The sequence below is a fragment of the Paramormyrops kingsleyae genome, chromosome 8 (genome assembly GCF_048594095.1).
Source record: "Paramormyrops kingsleyae isolate MSU_618 chromosome 8, PKINGS_0.4, whole genome shotgun sequence".
Lineage (NCBI taxonomy): Eukaryota > Metazoa > Chordata > Actinopteri > Osteoglossiformes > Mormyridae > Paramormyrops > Paramormyrops kingsleyae.
The window spans coordinates 30,262,810-30,285,770 of NC_132804.1; the positions used below are offsets into that span (position 1 = coordinate 30,262,810).

The following is a 22,961-nucleotide window of genomic DNA, read 5'->3' on the forward strand; positions in this document are numbered from 1 at the left end:
GAAGAGTCAGAAGGAAGGTCGAAGCGTGTCTCACTAATAGAGTGTTTTCATTTCAGTAGTTTCAGTAGTGCAGTATTATTTTAGTGTTGATGTTCCTTGGTCATAACAATACACTAAATGGAAAATAGTTCTAGCCTAATGCTCGGAGCATCTGAAACACTGTTGTTTCCTTCACTTCTCTTAAATGGGTTTTTGTCAGGGTCATTCATGGTCCAGCTGGGAGCCCTGTGCTCTATTGTCAGTTGGAGATCATCAGTACTGCATTAGAGGTTCCAATCAATGCCATCAATGGTTCAGCTGGGACACATGTTCCAGCAATGGTAGGAGATCATTCATTTCCAGTGATTGATGGAGAGTAAGTAAGGGAGAATATGGGGTCGCCCATTGGGAGGGCCTTAAGAGATTACCCAATAGCACCCCTCATGAGAGGAATCAGACCACAGATGCTTAGCTGGCTAGAGACTGGCTGGGCACACTGTTCTACTGGCAAGCATGGTACCTCCAACCCAAACCCAAGTATGTTGATGAATTTAGCTAAGTTGTAAATATTGTACATTTTGATGTTACTTAAAATTTGTTAAGTTTAATATTTTCTAAAAAAAATAATAATAATAATCTTGTCATTGTCACTGGAATCTTGTCCATTGATCAGACAACAGTAAGACCACAAAGAGACTCATTGACCAAATTAATTTGCCATTTTACCATTTATTTGGCATTTTCAGAAACCATGGTATGACAGATCGAAGATGCATGCAGGAAAGATTTGGAACTTAGGACCAATTGCAGCAGGAGCAGCTGGTGTCAAAGACCAGACCAGCAGCACAGCTCTCTAGGTAAGTCCGGCCCTGGCTGCATTCATAGAATTGGTTCTTGTTGGTGGGGTTGGGGTAGAGTCCGCTGGCCTTTCCAGCACAGAAGTTGCTTCCACCGCTGCTGCTTCCTCCACTGCTGCTGCCACCACTGCTGGAGCCACCACTGCTGCTGCCACCACCAGATGGGACCTGGGGGACTGTAGGGGGAGCCTTGGAAACAGGGGGCAGGGGAACCTTACGGGGGGTGCAGCCTGGAAAGTCAATAGAAGAAGATGGGAAATGTTGATGGTTATGTGGGTCAAAATCCCTCATTATGACAACTGTTAATTTGAATGTAACCCTCACTCTGGGCAGTGCCAAGGCCGGTCCTCAGGCTGGTGATCAGGGGGTATTTGCCCTGGCCGCAGAAAGTGCCACTGAAGTCATCCAGATCAACAGTCCACACCATGGCACCTGCGAACTGGTTCTGCTTCAGCCAGTCAATCTTTGAAGAACAAGGGAGACAGAGGAAATGGAATTGTATATTTAACCATCATTTGATAATTTTGATACACATGTCATTTATTATTAACTCGTACGTTTTCTCTACCAGCATGGAGATCATTTTTTTATCTTATATCTATGTTAAAGTACAGTTTTCTTGCAACTTGCAATTAGTCATCGAAGAACTGCTGCTTAATTCTTTTGCGACACCCACCTTGATGTTGAAGCTCTTCACATTGTCATAGCCAACCCAGATGTTCTGGGTGTTGTAGGCGTATGGGACCTCCTGGGGTGCATCCCAGGCCTCAGTGGCTCCCTGCTTCAGGAAGGTGCAGATCTGGGGAGAGTCAAAAGTAAACAGCAGTAGGGTTACAGCCAGTGCCTATTGATGAAGGGGAACAACACTATTGAGTAATCAGTCATACCTCATAATAGGCCAGGAAACCACTCTGTCTGCTGTAGGGTCCAGCAGGTCCAGGGCCACTCGCAGGGGCACCAACTCCAGTTTGAGAGCTTGTCAGCCTGAAGGTGTGGCCATAGGTGGCGAAGCCAACCAGAAGCTTGGAAGCAGGGGCACCCTGGCTCTTCCAGTAGTTCATGGCATAGTCCTGTAATTATAGACAGTGCTTAATGAGACATATGCAGCTGTATTTTCTTACTTAATTTTACATTTGCCACTGGTATGAAATACTGCAAGAAGTCTTCATAAACCTAGCTAAATGGACACCTACCATGTTGAAGTAGATGTAAGCACCTTGGTCAGCAGGTCCCTTGTAGAGGGGGCTGTTCTCACCAGTTTGTTGCTCCCATGATCCATGGAAGTCATAGGTCATGACATGGAAGTAGTCCAGAACCCTGTGAAAGAATTAAGAGTGCGAAGGTCTGTGAGGCCTAATACAAAATCAGCTGACATCCAAGCGAGTTTAGTACCTTCAGAGAGAACTCACTTTCCAATCTCGGCGATCTCGTATCCACTGTCGATGGTGCTCTTGCCAGCAGACACAGCAGCAGTCAACATGAGACGGGGACGGTTGGTCTTCTGACCTTCAGCCTCAAAGGCAGCCAACATTTCCTGACAGGGGCAAGATGGTCAACGGAATGTTATCAATAGGTTCATTAGCAATCTGAATATCATATCTTCCTGACCTTATAAAGAAGGTGAATACATGTTTTCCATTGCTATGTAAATTTCTGTAGCTCCATGTTTGAAGCAACTGTCATACCTGGACCAGAGTGGTGAAGAGGCCCTTGTCCTCAGGAGGACTACCTCTGGATCCGGGGTACTCCCAGTCAATGTCAATGCCGTCAAATTCGTACTGCCTCAGGAATACAATCACGGAGTTGATGAAGGTCTGGCGGTTAGCAGCACTGACCACCATGGCATGGAACCTGAATGGGAGGGAGAGGGTTAGTTTGCCAAGGGGGGGAGAGTCATACTCATTAATCAGCTTGTGGGAGAAATATTGTCAGTGGTGCTCAAAATTACTTTGCTGTCCCGAAGTTCCAGCCACCAATAGCCAAGAGGTTCTTCAGTTGGCTGTTCCTGTTGGCAATACAAGAAGACATTGAGTCATAAAGTGGTTCATAAGACATCACAGAACCTCTCTTCAACAAGGTCAGTCTTGTAGTCAGTTACTAATACATGACTTATGAATTCTGCTGCATGCAGAATTCCATAATGCTGCTTTTAAGTTCTCATATTTCATGACTTTTCTACAGTGGCACTCACTGGTTCTTCAGGGCCGCAAACTCATTGTAGAGCTTCACGTCATCCCACTCGTAAGGGGCAATCTCGTTGTCGTTCATGTTGGCAAAGGCGTAGATCAGGTGGTCACAGAGACATGGGTCCACTTGGTTGGGGAAGACCTTGCCAGCTCCCGGTCTGTACTGTGCCCAGTTGGTGAAGTAACAGGACAGGATGTAGGAAGATCCTGAGGCCAGTTGGGGAAGGAGAGGAGGTGAGGATTCATCATGAAATTGGTCATAATTTTATGGTCAAAAGCAAACAAGTCCTGCAGTCAAAAATACTTGTTTCTATCACAGTCAGTGATGTACTGTGTCAGATATGGTTCATTGTACCAGAAACACATTAGAGCATGCAAGTCTTACCCAGCTGCACCTGCAACAGGAGAGCCAAAGCTGCAAAACGAAATACATAGGATTCACTGTGTTGGCTGAATGAATCAGACAGTTCTATTAAGCTTGGTCTTTTACTTAAAGGTTATAGTACATCCATATTTTTTACATTATGTAATAAACATACATGTATATGTAATTAGTATATAAAAGATGTAGGAAGTAACTGCAAAACCTTGGAAACGTTGGAAAGCTGAGAGAAAGCCTACTTATAGCTACTTACCAGCAAATCCCAGTAGCTTGGTCATGTTTGCCTCTGTACAGCAATTGGTGGTGCCTTTCTCCTTAAATACTCCCCATCAGCCATGTAATCTTCTAGTTTTTCAAGTGTAATGTTTATTTTGGCTGTGGCACAATTTTATACTTACTGTGAGACTTTCCAAAAAAACAGAGGTGTTTGATTTTTATCATGTTTACCGTTGCCTCTTTGATGTACCCATAATTTTAGTACGTATGCCCTTCAGAGAAATGCAAGAGGTTGACACTGCAAAAATAACACCAACACCGAAGGTCGTTCAAACTATGCACATACCCATGATGTACAAGAGGCAGACAAAAAAATGGAAGCAGCTAAACATATATTCATATCAGGGATGTAATGGGGAGTAGAGGCAGACTTTGTCTTCAGGGCAGCTTTGATCCCTCATCGAATGCTGCCATGTGACTCCCGTGGGTAGTGGGATTTTGAACCGTTCTTCAAGAAGGAAAGCCCCTAGTTCTTTGAGGGAGGTGGCTACTTCAATATATACACAGAATTAGCTTTCATTAATATGGACAGTATTTACAAATCAAATTATTTTTAAATAGAACTTTTGGCTCATTCCTTTACAGTATATCCATGCCTTGACCACAAACCAATGAAGAATATTGGTGGATAAGTAAATTTAAGTTGCTTGATGACTTTAATTCCCTTTCTTACACCCACAGACTCCAGGATGGGTTCCAGACCCCCACGGCCCTGCATTGGACAAACGGGTATTTAAAATGAATTGATAGACATTTTTTGAACTGCCACAATTTCTTGGTGTCACATGGAAATGTGACGATACTTTGTAATTAACTGCTTCACCTGTTGTATGCTATTTTAGGTTTTGTACTTGTATGTTGTGTTTTAAATCCTTTCCCTGAATTAAACCATATTTTGTTTTATTGCATCAATTAGACACCAGAAAATTTGTTTTGACTTCTTTCCTTTCCCTACACAAGCTGTTCAAAAAGTTTATATAAATCTAGAGGTTAAATTGCTTTCATCTACACCATTTAATGAAAGGTTCTGCTAAAGGTATGATAAGTAGATTAATATCATTCATTAAACAAAATAATTATGCAGACCATACTTCACAACACATGACTCGTGGCCCAGATTTTGCTGACAAAGGGCAGCACGGTTTGAGTAAGTATCTGGAAAATTTCAACAGCAATGACTTTAGTTATGTAAGAAGAAGGTCGTTTTTGAAGCAGGGCAGGTGACACAGGTAACACAAATCAGCTTTATAGCAGGAAAAGCACACTGTAAAAACTGTTACTTAGATTCAACTCAAAAAAATTAAGGCAACATTTTCCAACTACTTTTTGTAAGTTTAGTGAACTTCTTGTTATTTTGATTTGGTAAAAACCAGTATTATTCATTTTACTGTATGCTAAAAAATTAAGTAGAGTCTACAATATAAAGCAAAACATTTGAGTTTAACCATTGTGACAGAGCAGCATATTGACCAAATCATACTTAGTTAAAATAAGTAACATTTAAAATAAAAAAATAAACTTTTTGATTTTAATTAATTTACTCTATTAATTTAGACAATTTCTTCAATCCACTTGAAATAATTAGTTAACATTGCCATAACTTTAAATTAATAAGGAAAGAGAGGTTTTCGTTTCCAACGTTTATTACTCTATAACAGCTGCCATATACAAATTTTTATGATACGTTGCAGAGAGAAGCGTCAAAAATATAATGTCCTCATCTTTTTAATCATGTAAGGGCAACAACTGTGACTACAAATCTATCAGTTAACGTAACCTTTAACTCAGTGTTCCCCAACCGTTTTATCACCGCGGTCAAAAAAATTTTCGCGGACCGGGGGGACGGTTGCTCCTGTAATGGCGCGCGAGACGTATCCGAGAGAATAATCCGGTCATCTTTCAAAATACAAGGATTTTCTAAATGAAATACCGGTACCCGTCCGCGGCCCGGTGGTTGGGGACCACTGCTTTAACTGACACATGTACGAGGATGAGAGACCATGCTACTAGTGTTTTGCTAGCTATTTCGGAAAGAGGCAGAACATTTAAGACGAGTGATTTGAGACAAAATAATTCACATTCATCGAGGCTAACGTTATTAGACTCCTTAAACAAACAAAATGGCGATGTTTTTTTTAAGTACCCAGACTAAGCAGAAACATAATCTGGCAATATATCTCACATATACCTATCCTACGTTAACGTTAACGATAGTTGTTTTAAGATTAATGTTAATTTCAAGACCTTTGGTACGGCCGCATGGCGCCTGCAAAACTGACAAACTTAACGTTACTGTCTGAAACCTGGCGACGCTTTTACATTTTATAGTGCAATAAATGCGTGCTCATTCAGCTAAAATCTAACTTTATGCGATGCAAATAGTTGCTTACACGTGTTGCACGTTGTATAAAGCCCCCCAAAACCCCAAAGAAATCCGAAACTGGTCCGGTACAGGTGACAACGAGCAACGATGTCGTTGTTCTGCTGCAGCACGTGAGCGGGTCGTGACGTTTTACTTTGGATATAAACACTTAAATAGAGTTTTGTAGAAGCAACTTATTGTGAAGGTCAGTAAAAAACAATTTTTTGATAGGTAATAATAAGTTACAAAAACAATCACACTTTTTACTTATGTAAAACTTAAATGAATTCAAAAAGAAAAGGGAATCAATTTATTGGAAGAAATATACTTTTTAAAATTAATTCCTATAGACAACACCCCTGAAGAGCTTTTTACAGTGCACTCAACAATTGAGGGAAGTCATATTTTCTGATAAATTACACAAGTGAATTATACAGAAAATATCAGCTTATGAAAGGTCTATCCTGTTTGACATCTATCTGATTAATCTAATGAGCCGTGGTCAGTAATGCATTCATTTATTGATTATTCCAAAGCCATGAAAATAATAAGAATATCGTTATCAAAGGAAGAATCCCTGGTCATTTTTGACCAATATGTGATTTTGGCACCATTTCTTTTTCCATGTCACTAAAATTCATTTCAGTTTTTATTTGGGTTTGGTTTGGGTTTGGTTTACTCCAGATTGATATATTTTTAAAGAATCTATTTTACAGTTCATTCATAGCAACTGGTAAGACATGGAGATTAATGCATGACTTTTGGAGTGACGAATATAGCTAGAATACATTGTACAGAACTATAAGAGGCTATGACAGTAAATAACCCTTATATTAATGTTCCAAAATATTGTAATTTTTCAGTATACATGTTGTGCTTTGATTTGTAACTTTTTTCCTTTAATGGTAACTTTGCACACACAGAAAATAACCAGAAACTTGATCGCATCTGTTCTTTTTTTTTTTGCAGCTGGCAAACATGCAAAGGTGTTTCACTGTTATGTAAGGATTTATCTACTTTGTTATATCATTAACTTCAACCATATATTTATTTAATCCAAAAAACACTACGTGACAGTGAATGTCAGTTGTATAACACTTCAAAAGCTAGATGTGTTTTTACACTCAGTGCCTCCTGTTACTGTAGCACAGCAATACATGTACAAACAAGAGTATAATGTGAGTACTAACGTTTCCCAAGTCTCTGGGTCTCAGATGCCACCCTCACCATCCCATCCAAATTGGATCCCAGCCTTATGCACTGTGCTGCCTGGGACAGACTCCAGCACCCCCACAACCATGAAAGGGACAGATGGATGGATGGATGGACAGTTATTGTCTTCTCAAGTATGGGAGTCCGAAGTGTTAACTGTAGACATACGTTAATTAATGTTAATGATTTTAAAATCAATAAAAGCCTGATATTACAGAGGGGAGTTTTTGGTTGCTTTAGAAAATCTAATAACATAAAAATGATGTTTCTGTTACATCATGTCTGTCTGACCCTCCTGTCTCCTCCCTCTATTGGCCCTGATGAGTCAAACCTGTTGCTTGATGCCCCTAATTCCTCTTTGTGTTTAAGTACCTTGTCAGCCCCAATCCGGACCCTGACGTTGCTCCTGCGTCCTTCCCCATACTAGCCTTCTCGTTTTGATCCCTCGAGTCTCGTTTGTTTTCCTGCCTCCATTCAGTTAAATAAAACCCCTTTTGTTTGCCGACTGACTGCCTTTAAATCCTTCGTCGTACATGACAGAATCAAAAAATATATTGAAAATGTGGACTCAAAAGTAACAGACTTCACAAAACCCACATACAGCGAGTGCATTAGCACCTGAACACCAGCAGGTGGTGCTCCAATCTCCACTCCACAGTGTTTTACATAAAAAACAAGTTAGCCACAAATAATAATGATTCACCAGTATGTATATATTCAACAGTATGTTGCCTACCCCTGCTGTTAACCTTTGTGAACTTCTGAAGGAACTACTGGTGGAACAAATAAAGAATAACACACGTGAAACACTGATCTCATGTTTGTTCATGGATCACGATGCATCTTTTATCTCAAGTACAGTAGCTACTATATTTGTTCATGGTTTGTACTTCAGTAGTAACTGAGCTACTACTAAGTTTTTGTGCTCCCTCAAAGTAAGTGTTACCAAATCGGCTACTTGAGCCACTTGAGGTTCATTACCCCATATAATGATATAAACGTGCAGAGAAATTTCACTGCTCTTAAGTTCCAGAACGTTCACTTCAGGGGAATGTTTGCTTAGAAAACACTTAATAGTATCAACATTTCTAAAGCAGTAAAGTAATATATTAGTTTTACTTTTGTAACAGTTGAAATTCCAATATCCCTTTTTGGGCAGGATCAGTTTTACCTAGGATAGTTTTGCATGTAGGATGTTATCTGATTTTTCTTGCTCATTTGAACAACATAAGAAACGTGTGTCATTTCTCCGAATTACCAGAGAGAGTTTACCTGTCCATTGATGTTAGTATCAAAGTTAGCATGTCTAGAAAGCAAATTGCAACAGAATTTTCATTCTTAGATGACAAATCTCTTTAACATACTAATCAAACACAATAGTAACCATACAGTATCGTACAAATAAATGAACTCAGTAGTGTTGTACTGCTTTGCATTTAGTGAAAATTCTGACGCAGAAGAGACTGTAGGTGTGTCTGTTTTGTATCCCAGTTCTACCACTTTCCTAGTTCTGTACTTGCTAATTGTAAGTTACTCCACCTGTTGCTTGCTGCTTTGCTGATCGGTTGTTTTTGGGTATGTTCCACACCTGCCCCTTGTTAAGCCTGTTATCTGTGTAGATTTAGGTGCCTGCCCTCATTCTTTTCTTTGGTCTGTCATTGTAGATGTTACTGCTTGTTTGTAGTTTGTACTGCTGTACCTGCTTGTTTGTATCTGTACCTACTTGTTTGTAGTTTGTACTACTGTACCTGCTTGTTTGTAGCTGTACCTGCTTGTTTCCCAGTCTGCTCCCAATTTTTGCTCTGTTCCCTAGTGTGTTCATTTTATGGTTTCTTTTGTTCTTTATTTTTCCCATTTGTTTTTGAAACCTCATGGTTCTTTTTATTTTGTGGTTACTTTGTTGTTCATTAATAAACCCATTTTGTTGGAGCCGTTCCATGGATCATTTCTCCATTTCCGTCCCTTCACCTTGCCCCATCGTAACACTGAAGAGCCAATGTCACTACAGGGTCTGAATCAACTGTGAATTTGAGTCACACATGCATATTAAACTATTATAGTAATAAAGTAATAAAGGACTTTAGACCATCTGCCAAACCTTCACTCTTACCAATTATAGAAAGTTAAGGCCCATCTGATTGCATAAATTTTCATAAAATGTCTGATAGCCTTTAACTATCTATATTGACACTAGCAAAGCCTCTAACAGGACCTGGACATATATGTGTTTGTATTTGACTTGCTTTTAGTTAGTTTTCACTTTCAGTTACTTTTTTAGTTAATGTTAGTTTCTAGCTTTTGTATTTGGCTTTCAACACTGCCACATGCGTGACTCACATCCATAGTTGACTTAGGGGGTGTTTCTCAATATGCGTACTTGACTGTACTTGTGTTCTTTTGTATCCATTTTATGTCATCTTCCATTACCAAAGACCAGTTCCACTACTCAAGAATAGAAGTACAGAGAGTATTAAAAATCCCCAGATGGTGTTCTTGCCCCGCCCCAAATATAAAGGATGCATTGGTTGCATCTTCGAACAAGACCAATTCCATGATACAAGTTTGTTCTTGAGAGGCAAGTTAGCAAGACCAGGCTTCTGAAGACTGCAAGTATGATCTTTACATTCTTGGTATTGAGAACCACCCTCACATCCCGTGGTGATCGCCAGAATGGAAGTTTTTATGACATATTTTTATGACGTCTTCTGAATGTCCAATATTGGATCCTGCCCCTGTATTGCATGTCCACAGACATCCAAAAAATCTAGCCAGAAGTTCAAATATTTAATAGCATATATACCTCCAAGAAGGGTCATAGTCAGATATTTAATAGCATATATACCTCCAAGAAGGGTCATAGTCAGATGTCCAGATACTTAACCTGATTTGCATATCATGTAGACATACAGATATGGTCCTTGACCAACTGCTACAATATAGAAACAATCTACATGTCTGGCGGACGTCTCATGTTTGCTAGGTTATTACTGGGATGACAACTCGGACTGGACTGTTATTACTGAAAGTGGTCCATGTTCGCTGAAATGCAGAACGTAATTCACTCCTCAATTTTTATGTTGGTGGCTTGTAATAATTACAGACATGGCAGATTCAGACTGGATTGAAATTACGGACAATGTAATTGATTCGATTACATTACGCTCTCAGGAAAAACTCATCCCGTCCTAACAGAGCTAATGACGTACAAAAAATTCTATCCATCCATGTTTCAACCATGAAGCAATTTAGTTAAAGAAATTAACAGAATGCATGTTAGACGTTAAAAATCAACTAAACTGTTTTGCATTACTGAATGAGGGTGTATTTTCAGTGCAGGTATTTTGCAGCTTTTTTAAAATAATGTTTCAGGACTTTTTACTGCAGTGTTAATAACTAGGCAACTCAGTTTGTAAGTAACATGTCTGTTACAAAATTCATATAAGAGAGTTCAAATATACAAAATAACCTAAAAGTAGCTTACAGTAAGTAATTAATTGCTGTGAAAATCATTATCATTCTACGTTTCTCCATCTCCATCCTTCCAGTACCTTATTTAGTACAGGGTTGCATGGAACTGATATCAAGCAGCATCGTTTTGATACCTTATTTATAAGAACCATAATCAGAATAGAGTTTATTGCCAAGTAAGTTCGCACATACAAGGAATTTTCTTTGGTGGTTGCTGCCAGACATCAAGATAAGGTGGGTTTATATATATATATTACAGAATTGACAGATATAGTAACAAATATAGTAATTGGTTAAGATAATGCAGTGCCGCTATCCAGCAAGTTTAATATCCTACCTGATGAATTAATATCTGCCTGAGATCATGTGTGGTTCATCAGAGACCAGGTAGGATAGAAAACTTGCTGGATATCAGCACTCCAGGGTTCTGGTTCCTTACCCTTTGTTTACAGACTTGACAGATATAGTAACAAATATATTAATTGCTTAAGATAAAAGATGTGCGACAATTCATTAATGATGAATGAACATGATATCTGTATGTAATTGAGACAAAGTTTGTGGTTAATTAATACATAAGTAATAGCATAATACTACATTATTTGTGCCCCATCAAGAAAAGTGTTAGAGAAAGCAGATTAGATGATATGGTGCCTATTGGCTGAAACATTACATTGGAGTTTAAATAACATACAAAACTTCCAGAAATACATAGCTACAAGTATGCAATTTCCAACTTAAAATATTTTGTTAAGTGCGCCTACTTTGCATTTACACGCTGTCTTTAGTCATTTTTTAACAAGTACTAATGAATAATTGGATGTATCGTTATGTTCTTAATTGAATTATTGAAGCTCATGAAATAACAAGCAACTTATGGGTCAAACTAATTTTTATATCAAATAACGATATATATATAGTATATATATACTGGTGAATCATTATTATTTGTGGCTAACTTGTTTTTTATGTAAAACACTGTGGAGTGGAGATTGGAGCACCACCTGCTGGTGATCAGGTGCTAATGCACTCGCTGTATGTGGGTTTTATGAAGTCTGTTACTTTTGAGTCCACATTTTCAATATATTTTTTGATTCTGTTATGTACAATGAAGGATTTAAAGGCAGTCAGTTGGCAAACAAAAGGGGTTTTATTTAACTGAACGGAGGCAGGAAAACAAACGAGACTCGAGGGATCAAAACGAGAAGGCTAGTATGGGGAAGGACGCAGGAGCAACGTCAGGGTCCGGATTGGGGCTGACAAGGTACTTAAACACAAAGAGGAATTAGGGGCATCAAGCAACAGGTTTGACTCATCAGGGCCAATAGAGGGAGGAGACAGGAGGGTCAGACAGACATGATGTACCAGAAACATCATTTTTATGTTATTAGATTTTCTAAAGCAACCAAAAACTCCCCTCTGTAATATCAGGCTTTTAATGATTTTAAAATCATTAACATTAATTAACGTATGTCTACAGTTAACACTTCGGACTCAGTCCATACCTGAGAAGACAATAACTGTCCATCCATCCATCCATCTGTCCCTTTCAGGGTTGTGGGGGTGCTGGAGTCTGTCCCAGGCAGCACAGTGCAAAAGGCTGGGATCCAATTTGGATGGGATGCCAGTCCTTCTCAGGAAAGGGAAAGACACACACACACACACACACACACACACACACCTATAAGGGTATATAGAGTACTAATATAAATATAAATTTATAATTATAAATAAATTCCATTTTCTAAACCAACCAATGTTTCAAAATGCTCCCCTAAATTCTCTACGGACGTCTTCTCAGACTAAACTGATCTTAAAAGTTAAAAGTATGCTTAGGCTTAGTCTGCAGTTACTGTGGGGTACATACCGGAGGAGCCATCCATATTCTAGCCTCCTGTCCCAGTCAGGGTCGTAGGGGAGCCTGGAACCTATGCCAGTCTGAGTCGCAGGGGGCTTGGAGCCTATCCCAGGCAGTACAGAGGGATTCTCCCTTAAAAACATACTAGTCTATCACCAGGTACACAGACTTCCGGCAGTGAGCCTTATACTTGCATGTGTTTGGATAGCAGGAGGACACCAGAGGACAGTGTAAGCTCAACTCACACAAAGAAAATATGCAAACTCTACATTCAGAATACAGAACAGATGTGGGATGTGAACTCCCATCCACGGAAGACTGCTGCAACAGTGGTACCCATAGGTGACCCTTGCCATCAGAGTCACTGAACCACTCCACTAATGCAACACACTATGTTGTAAAAAGAGATGGACACTAGAGGGTGCCTCTCTGTCTGAAGAGAAGATAAAGAGAGCATGTGAGAAATCTGCATATTTTACATGAGGACATAAGAACAAGAAGCCTCTACATTGTGTTATTTTTCAAGGCAAAACACACCACTGCCTTGTTTATATCGCACAGATGTAGGTTATTGAGGTAAGAAGGAGTAATATCTGTATTGCAGTGGGAACTTTAAACATAACAGACTAAAGACGTTGACAAACATTCGAAAGGTGAAGTACTTCTTCAAACAACATCCCCATGTTTTTCTCTGGAAGGATACATAACAGTATTATAAACCAATATGCGAACCCAGTTAAAGATAAAAGTTGCATTAATTTATTTATAAATATTACAGGCATGACACTGTAATTCGACCCCTATCGTACAAATCAATTCAGTAAACCAGAGTGTAAATAAGCAGCTATAAAAAGCAGAACAATTTCAACTCTGTTTACAATAGTTGCTACGGGTATGAAAATATGATTTTGAATCAGGAACCGGTTTGCATGCACACATTTCCAATGCATGGTTTTACTGTTTATAAAAAAACAAAATATTTCTGTAAAACATGCATTTCAACATGGCCAACATAGTATATTTTCCTGCCTGTTTATTTCTTTAATGGGAAATGACATAATTTCCCCACAAGGCAGAATTCTAGCACATTTATAATGATGTGTCTGCGGGCACCTGAAGCATTTCTGTCTTTTCTTTTTTGTCGTTACAAATCAAGTCTTTACAAATCAGTAGTTACAAACTGAACATTCGCAAATTATCTCCCAAATGTCATACACCGTCAGTTTAAAAAGGGTAAGACAAGCAGTCCTATCAGTCATATTGATTAATAGCAACCTGGGACTTGCACATTAATCTTCAAGATGCTACTGCCGAACACAGATTACTCATAAGCACTGCATGCTAGCCTCCCCCAGACCCCCATAGACACGAAAACACCAAACCTGCACGTCCTTCAGATAACTCACTGTGCAAAAAAGGCACCTGGCTAAAGTACTGTAACCCAAGTATGAGCCCAGTGGGCAGTCCAGTGAAGAGAGGCTGCTGTGTGCACAGGACACTGGGAAAATGACTCTCTTTGGTGTACTGATGGACCAGTGAATCCCAGGAAAAGGCGTAAGTAAAATCTCTCTAAAATCTGAACAAAGACACTTTTGGTTAAGACTTCATGCATAAAACAAAGGAACAGGCTGCTTTAATTAAAGCGGAACTGACACAAAACTCCGAGGTTCTGAAGAAGCGTATTTTACTTCCACAACATGCTGTCAAGCTCATGGGGGAATCTGACTCTTCTGAGGGGTTTTAAATATAAAAGGCTACAACCAATGGGGATATCGTGTAAGAAGAGAATGCCGCGTCGGCAGAATAATCTGTACACTTGAAATTACAATGTGCTGCTAACTAAGCTTCAATTTCTGGGGGACACTTTGAATGAATCTCAAATATTTGCCAACCGTGATGAGAACAGTAGAGCATTCTTGATCGAATGCTCTGATTTATGTGGTTTACATTTATTGGTGCACTTATGTGTATCTAATCGCATCTTGTGTGTCTTTTGAAATATCTGTGAGGTTAATTTGCTATGGGTATAAAATTGCTTTTATAAAGAGGAAATACAAAAATCTCTCTCTGATCCTATGAATCTACGTATCATCGTGAAGAAAAATATATAGGGAGCATTATCTTTCAACTATATTTGAATTATGCACACAGAAATACAAAGTGAAGAGTGAAGTATCACATGCAACTAATAGGGTAAGATGCACAACACACAATTCCATTTGCAAGTCTTCATGCAAATCTAAACACACAACTGTGAAAATATGAATGTGAACCTATCAGGCTATACCGACTTCCGCCGTGACCGGTGCAGCCTTTGGCAGCTGCCCTGCCCTGGGGAGATCGTGCCACTTATGGGTGATGACTGAGCTGTAGGTTCCCGGGAGCTCCAGGACCCGGCACTTTCCATCCGGTAGGCCACTGAGTTGTAGTAGACAGCGCCGCCCTGGTGGCCATGGCATGAGGGGGTGGGGCTGTCACATGCACCTAGCTGGCTACACATGCACGGGCAGAGGGAGCAGAGGCCCTGAGCTGTAGACCCAGGGTTGTAGGGCTGGGGGACGCCAGGGCTCTCCAGGTCCTCGGTTGGTGAGGGGAGCAGTAGGTTGAGACGGCTGATACCTTCCTCCATGGGCAGGAAGAGGTTGCTGCTACTGCGTCCATCCTCAGCCACACCCAGGGCACCACCCCCACCTCCCTTCCTATCAGACAGCTGCCCCCTCCCCCTGGAGCCATCGGCACGGCTCGCGTCCTCCGAGCTCACGGTAAGGAAGCGAAGAACCACCAAGTTCAGGAAAGCCCCGATGACCGTCAGCCCCACCAGGATGTACAGGAAGCTAAAGGCTACATAAGGCGTCTTCTCCTGCAGGTCCTCCTTCTTCTGGAGAGCCACGAAGTCTCCAAAACCGATGGTAGTGAGGGTAATGAAACAGTAGTAGTAAGCGTGGAAGAAGGTCCAGCCCTCAAAGTGAGAGAAGGCGGCAGCCCCCACGCATAGGGTACCGAGGCAGGACAGGAAGCCCACCAGTACCATGTTGCCCATGGAGACGTTGGTGTTCCTCAGCCCCAGGCAGGCCTTCAGCCTCCGGAGTAGGAAGCGCATGACGGTGTTCATCCGCTCCCCCAGGCTCTGGAACATCACCAGCGTCAGCGGGATGCCCAGCACCGCGTAGAACATGCAGAACACCTTGCCGGCGTCCGTTCCCGGTGCAGCGTGGCCATATCCTGCACAACCACAGCACGACACAGCTGATGCTAATATAACCTCACTTTGACACCTTTATTTCACTCCGAATTTTAATTCTAGTTTACACATCTCTGTATGGGTGTGTCTATATTTAACCGGAATGGAGAGCATTTGCGTTCAGTGTGCAGTATATTGTCATTTTAAATATATTCGTATCGCTTATTTGACGCATTTCACCCATTTTACAGTTGGATATTTCCCTTAATCAGTTATAGTTAAAACACCTCACATAAAGATACACCGGCAAAGCCCATCCATCCATTCATATCCTACACCCTCTTGTACTATAGCAAAACTCATCGCAGGACATATTTATGCTCATCTGTGCTCCCCCAATTTTTGCAGTATTAAGTAAATACTATATGTAAATTATACTACAAAGACGTACTAAATGGGTCTGTACTGTGACAATAAAGATTCTTATTTTAAGTAGAGCATCAACTATCAGCAACATTCAGAAAAAGCGATTTAATTCCCGGTATCTAACAAGTTCTCCGACAGCACTGAAAGCTCACGCCACCCTGGCACGGCGCTCCTCCGACGGCATAGTAAGTGGGTGCCCGCTGCCTGGCACCAGCCCACTTGCCTATGGTGGTGATAACAGTGATGGCAAAGTAAAAAGAGCCGGCGAATTTCCACTGCCTGCCAGCCCGGTGCGGCTCCGCCTGCAGCACCACGCGTTCCAGCTCCCCGTAGTCTTGCTCCGTGAAGCCGTATCTGCGCTTCATGTCGTCGCGCTTGCGCTCCAGCAGCCGCTTTCTGGAGCTCTCCGCCTCGGACTCCAGCGCGTCGAAGACCGCGGCGCCCACCAGCAGGTAGGAAAGCATGCAGAGGATGAGCGACAGCGTCCGGGCGTCCTGCCTCCTCATGGTCGCTGGAGAAGCTGCACCTCCCAGCTCATCTGGGGGATGGCTGAGGAACCGCGGAAAAAAAACTCAAGGAAACGTGGGGGAAAACATCTCGCAAATCCACGTATATTCTGTACGCATGATCCAATATATATGCACGTGAATTAATACCTGAACCTAGTACAAAAGCTCAGAAATCTGTGGAAATGAGATTTTACCTCCTTTCTCGACGTTTGACCAGCGGTGTCTCGGCGATTCTTCAGAAATCCACGCCTCTGCAAATTCAGACTTTTTTTTTCTTAGTGTGCAACCTGTGCATCCACATGCGATCATCTGTTATCCAGAGATGCCAGACATACCTCTCTGACACCGAAGTATATACAGCCGATGCTCCGTCTTACTGAATTTTATTGGTTTATTTGCGCTTTACTTAACTCTTGTACAACGTACAGTACGACCGGTTACATCACAGCTCATTGTTTGACGCGGGGCTTGTCATTGAGGATCTCTTCGGTAATTGAGGAGTTCTGCGTGTAAGATGCTGATTCAGACCACAGGAAGGTCTGTCACTGCCCAGCACAGGTGGAGACAGTCCGTCACTTTTAATTACCGTGAAGAAACAGTTAAATCCTTTCGGCAAACATGCACAAATTACAGCGAATCCTTTTCCTACAACACGTGAGATAATTAAGCACTCCTATTTCCTGATCTAGAAAATTATATTATGGGATTCATTGTACTGTAAAAACAAAACAGCACCACGAGTTGCTGAACAGGTTTCTTAATTTTATGACCAAATATTTCCCAACAAGCTATACGATGTGAATATCAGTAATATATTTAATATGGGCAGCACCATGAATGCATGACCAAAGACACTGGGTCTCTAAATCTCTGTCCCATCGCATGTGATTCTTGCTTTCGCCAATATAACAACCCTGAACTGGATTAATGCTTGCATTGAAAAATACTACAAAGGAATAATTTAAAAAGACAATTAGCAATAGAGTTACACTAGGAGCATCATCCACTGATCCAACGGTCCCATCTTCAGTCATACTTGGGGGGGTGATGTGACTCTGAGGGTTAGGATTCTGTGTTTGTAATGAGTAGATCTTTGGTTCAAATCCCTGGGATAACAAAGTAATTTCTCCACTGAGCCCTTGAGTGAGGCCCTTAACATCAGCTGTTACCGGCACAGTCTGACCCTGCCTTCTCAGTTGTATGTTGCTTTTTTAATGCTAAATAAATAATATAGTTTCAGCTGGTGCTAGAAGTAACACGTATATCATTTGCATCTCTGTATTTTAAGCAGTGTACCGGAATTAGTAAGATTCTGCACAAAAGGTTACCCGCGAGGAGAGTATGTGAGGAGTGTAGTATTTCAGGCTTGCAGCTTATTTTGGACATGTTCTGTACACATTGCACAGAAAATTCATGCCCGGCACATTCCGCTGTAATGTAATTAGCTGAATCATCCTTCTGCCTGGAGTGTTTGGGCCTGTACTCTGTACTCTGTACTCTGTACTCTGCCCCGGAGATCACTGTGTCCATCGGGGGGGGGGCTCACTTCCCCTGGACTGCCCTACTCCTCCTTTTACCTGGTTTTTCTTTTTCACTGCAATGTTACATGCTCTTCTTTAGGGAGTTCACTCATTCTATTTTAGCAGCATCTCTGTGTGTTTATTCCCTGTTGGAGATTAATCGTTACGAACCTTAACCATCTTAATTGTTTAGTGCGTGAGATGAAAACTCAGCTTATATTCTATTTATAGTCTTTAATATTTACTCCTCTGGGTGACTGTTTGGTTAATTGAACGATATGATCACACATCACTGGCTGGATGGTAAATTACATTCTGATTCTGTTAGTATGCCATCAAATGCAGAGACACGGTTTCTTTTGGTTGTTAAATTGTCATTTTCCTGTCTTAGCATCACACCTGTGGATGCACTCAGTATTGCTTTAATATTAAAAGATTTTTTAATGCTGATCAATATCCATACATGCAATTCCTTCTACTTTTACTGTGCAGACAAGAACCAAGGAATTTGTCACATTATTACATTAGAGAGGGTCTTCATAGTGGAGTTCATCAGGCAAATGAACACACGGCACAACCTTCAGGGTTCAATGTTTAAACCATTCGGTGAACATGGTCCTTCTGAATGGTTCGGTAGTCTTTGGCAGTGACACGCCCATCTAAAGTAGTGGGCCTAGGGAATGCCATGATATTCCAGCCCAAAACATCACTGATTCACCCCCTGCTGCACTCTGGGTACACAACAGTCTTTGGGGCTTTCCACACTGTAACTCTCCCGCATGTCGGGGATTCTGGCATGGGGGCGAGGCAGGGTGCAGGCAGGAAGGAAAGTGGATGACCCACTGGCAGCTCCAGGAACACAACAGGGTTTTAAAACAGAGAACACTAGGAAATACTACAAAACAAAAACAGACCACCAAGGGTCAAAAAGCAAAATGGGAAAAACAAAGACAAACTACAGAGGTCAAGGCAACAAGGAGCAGGCAGGCAGGCAAAAATCAAACACAGTCAACAAGAACTTCAGCAACATCAACGATGACTCCTGGGGGGTATTCCAGAAAGCAGGTTATGTGACATACCCGGGTAAGTTTAAGGGTAAGTTAGTGGATAACCTCAACTTTCGGTTCCAAAAACGGAGGTTAACTTTCTGGGTATGTACGTAACCATAGCAGCTTACTCTCTGAAGATAACCTGCTACTGAGCAGGTTATGTTCCAGGGTCAATTTGTTGCAGAAGGTTACTGAGCATGGCGTGCCTTTTTGATGACGATCCTGTGGACGTGGAGACATAAATTATACAAGGTTTTTTTTGCCGGGAGAGAGTTATAAGACCGCGTATTGATGTCTTTTCATTTCCTAATGATTATTTGAAAAAGCGTTATCGGTTTTCAAAAGAATCGTTCATTTACTTAACATCTCTTGAAACCGCATATTGCAAATGTCACAAACCCAAACCGCGGGTCTGCGCTTAGCACAGAAAACATTCTGTGCATAGCACTTCGGTTTTTTGCGTCAGGGCATTTTTTGTACAATATGGGCGACGCAGAGCATGTAGGAAAGGCAACTGTGTGTAGAGCCATTCGCACAGTATGTCTGGTACTTAACGCTTCTTACACACGTTTATACAGTTCCCTGTCCATAAAGCTCTGCGTATTATTAAAGAGGAATTCCACAGAGTGGTAGGTTTGTCCTTTGTAGTAAAATCTATGATGCATATTTAATATGTAGTCATACTATTTATATCTATAGCCTACATGTATTCATCCTGCACACACACACACTTGATACTTCCATATATGACTTTCTATTTCAGGGTTTCCAAATGTAATTTGGAATACATGTAATACATGTATAGTGACAATAAAAGGCATTCATTCATTCATTTATAATTGGGTGCATTGATGGCACCTACATTCCTATTAAAGCTCCTCAATAAATGAGGGAGACTATGTTAATAGATAGATAGATAGATAGATAGATAGATAGATAGATAGATGTCTTTATTGTCACTATACAAGTACAGCGAGATAGCGTAGGAAATCTATTCATAGTATCAATGTGCAGGTAACTTGATTTTGTATCCTTAATTTTTTGCCTTGTTAAAATCATCAAACTCATTACTTTTTTCCACTAACTATAGGTAATCATTACAGGACAGTACAATGCTGGTTACCACTGGTTGCCCTCAGATGGGGTGAGGGGAGGTGGTGGTGGGCCCCCGCCAGTTAGACGGGCTTCAGCCTTTTTTCTATTAGCTACATGACAGAAAGAATATACTAAATCGTGTTTAATAAATAGTTAAGTGATCGTGTAATCAATTACCTTTTTGCAGAATGTTTTTGTGTTTCATTTTGACTTGGCTCAAAGTTCTTCTGGCTCCAGAAGGATTACACCTTATTAAATAAGAAACCATATATTCCTAGTCGATACACATTGTTATTTTAACCTAAAGAAATGAATGGCAGGAAAAGTAAATGCTTTTATAGTGATTTAACAGTCAAAAGGATGCGGAAGGGTTACGTGTTTAATTATTTTGCATTATAATAAAAGGGGAGGCGATGTCAAATTTGCAATTTAATACACACGCATTTACTCTGTCCGTTATTTTTTGCCAAGCCAACTCTTTCTTTAGCCGATGCAGCCGTATTGCTTTTTTTCATTATTATTGGCTTGAATTCCTCATATGCGTGTATTAAAACTTCCAACTCCGCCTCTGTGAAGTATGCCGCTCTCTTTTTTTCACTTTGATTTTCCATTCTGACTCGTGAAATCGGCGATCAATTGAAAACGTCTTTATGTATGCACGGTGCACGCGCATTAACTCTGGGTAAGCAATAGGAGGTTGATTGAACTTACTCTTCTCAGGTGTTTTGGAACCGACATACTCATGGTATGCGGGTTTGGGGTATATCAACCCAGAGGTTAAGATTTACCAAATGGTAAGTTAACCAAGCTTTCTGGAATACCCCCCTGGAGGAACAGAACAGGATCAGGAACTTAAATACAAAACGCTGACAAGAGTAATGCAGGACAGGTGAAAACAATTAACATGGGCTGGTAACAGGCAACAGGTGAAACTAATAAAACTAAAATCATGAAACTCAAACTAGGAAACAGAATCTATCTCTAGGGGAATAACAGACAAGTAAACACAACCACGGGCACAAAGCCAGAAACTAAAGTCGAATACAAATGAAACACTAGGGAGCAAAACTTACAAAAATACAAAAAAAGAAGAGACAAAATTTGAACACACGACTGAGGGGATTACAGGTAGCCACATACTCAGCTCATTGAGCTATGCAGCTGTCTGGGGAGCTGGGGAAACAACGGGAAGGACAGGATGGCCAGCGACACCTGCTGGCCAAACGGGGAGAATACACAAAAGATTCGGACAGACTGGTGCAGACTCTGACAGACAGTGAAGGTTGACTCATCAGAGAACAATACATATTTCATGTTGTCCACAGCCACAGATTTGTGCTGCTGGCATCATTGAAACCAACGTTTGACATTGGCAAGTGGCCAAGGGTTTGGCTATAGGGGCCCAACTATGAATATTGACCGTGTGGAGCTCCTGATGAACAGTATTGGTGGAAACAGGAAATTTGAGGTGCACATTTAATTCTACAGTAAGTTGGGCAGCTGTGGTTTGATGTTTTTTGGATAGAATCTAGGTTAGTACCCAGATATCCCTTTCAGTCAGCTTCCTCCTGCATCCATTGGATGAGGTCCATCCTTCGTGGTGGTATGACGACATTACCCAGGATGCACCAGAAAGACTTGCTGTCCTGGTTACAGATGCGCCAATGAGACATGCAGCAACAAATCCAAAACATGTCCTCTTTTGAACCCTGATATGTCTCCCGTCATGTTGTGTGGATTGCGATATTTTTTGTACAGCTGTGCTATTGCTCTGCTAATTCAACCTTCACACTCTGCTCTTAAAGATAAAGATAAAGATAATCCTTATTGTCATTGTCACTTGAACAACGAAATTGAAAATGCAATTCGACTAAATGTGAGGCATAAAAAGAGTAATAAAATATATTAAAAATATACAAATTGCACTGAATATTGCATTGACTATACAGATTGCACTGAATATAAAGACTGCACTGATGAAATAAAAAAAATAACCGTTCTGTTTTGCATTAAAAGCCATGATTGCTTTGGGATAAAAACTGTTTTTCAGGCAATTTGTCCTGGTTTTCATAGCTCTGTATCTTTTGCCTGATGGAATGAACAATCGGTGAAGATTGGCCACGAGGCCGCACATATATAGGCGTCAAACCTCAAACACTATTGACCCGGTGTTTCAGTTTCATAGTCCAACCCCAGTATGTCCTGCCATAATAGGCGTACATACACATTGCTCTGTGTATATAAACCCCTGTATCCAACCCTCCTGTTTTACACAGTCCAGTGTTTTGCACTTTAAATCCTGTGAAAACCTTCCCCCTGTCACTCACTGCCTGTATGTCACACTGCGGTCCTGGGGGAGCCATATTTTATGCCACTGTACTGTATACCTGTACATGGATGGTGTGACAGATCACTTGACTTGTTTATTTACATGTGCAAAAGGTCCTGTCCCTGTTCCTGCTGCCACCTCCATGGCTTAGGGCCCTGAAATCTGTCACGGAATTGCAGACCCGGGTCCTCAGTATACATACCAGCCCAGGAAATAAAGGTAACTTTTTATTGTGTGGAATATTCGGCCAGAAACACACCAATGTGCACTGT

General features: G+C 40.9%; 2 protein-coding genes across 3 annotated transcripts; both read right to left on the reverse strand.

Moving 5' to 3' along the window:
- Window positions 1–720: 720 nt before the first annotated feature.
- On the reverse strand, window positions 721–6,168 carry LOC111835909 (acidic mammalian chitinase-like). Its single transcript, XM_072715644.1, has 12 exons — window positions 6,071–6,168; window positions 3,658–4,392; window positions 3,408–3,437; window positions 3,028–3,229; window positions 2,785–2,841; window positions 2,522–2,687; window positions 2,246–2,370; window positions 2,030–2,153; window positions 1,724–1,906; window positions 1,513–1,635; window positions 1,161–1,299; window positions 721–1,066 (listed from the first exon to the last, which is right to left on the reverse strand). Exons 2-12 carry the CDS (start codon window positions 3,680–3,682, stop codon window positions 774–776), a joined length of 1,467 nt encoding a protein of 488 aa, XP_072571745.1. The 5' UTR covers window positions 3,683–4,392; window positions 6,071–6,168; the 3' UTR covers window positions 721–773.
- Window positions 6,169–13,316: 7,148 nt separating this feature from the next.
- Window positions 13,317–17,290, reverse strand: LOC111835887 (potassium channel subfamily K member 15-like). 2 transcript variants are annotated; one of them, XM_023796639.2, is made up of 4 exons: window positions 17,032–17,290; window positions 16,891–16,947; window positions 16,411–16,736; window positions 13,317–15,802 (listed from the first exon to the last, which is right to left on the reverse strand). In XM_023796639.2, exons 3-4 carry the CDS (start codon window positions 16,691–16,693, stop codon window positions 14,862–14,864), a joined length of 1,224 nt encoding a protein of 407 aa, XP_023652407.1. In that variant the 5' UTR covers window positions 16,694–16,736; window positions 16,891–16,947; window positions 17,032–17,290; the 3' UTR covers window positions 13,317–14,861. The 2 variants fall into 2 exon arrangements, with proteins under 2 accessions (XP_023652407.1, XP_023652406.1); XM_023796638.2 differs by having other exon boundaries at window positions 16,891–16,960.
- Between the last annotated feature and the right edge of the window lie 5,671 nt (window positions 17,291–22,961).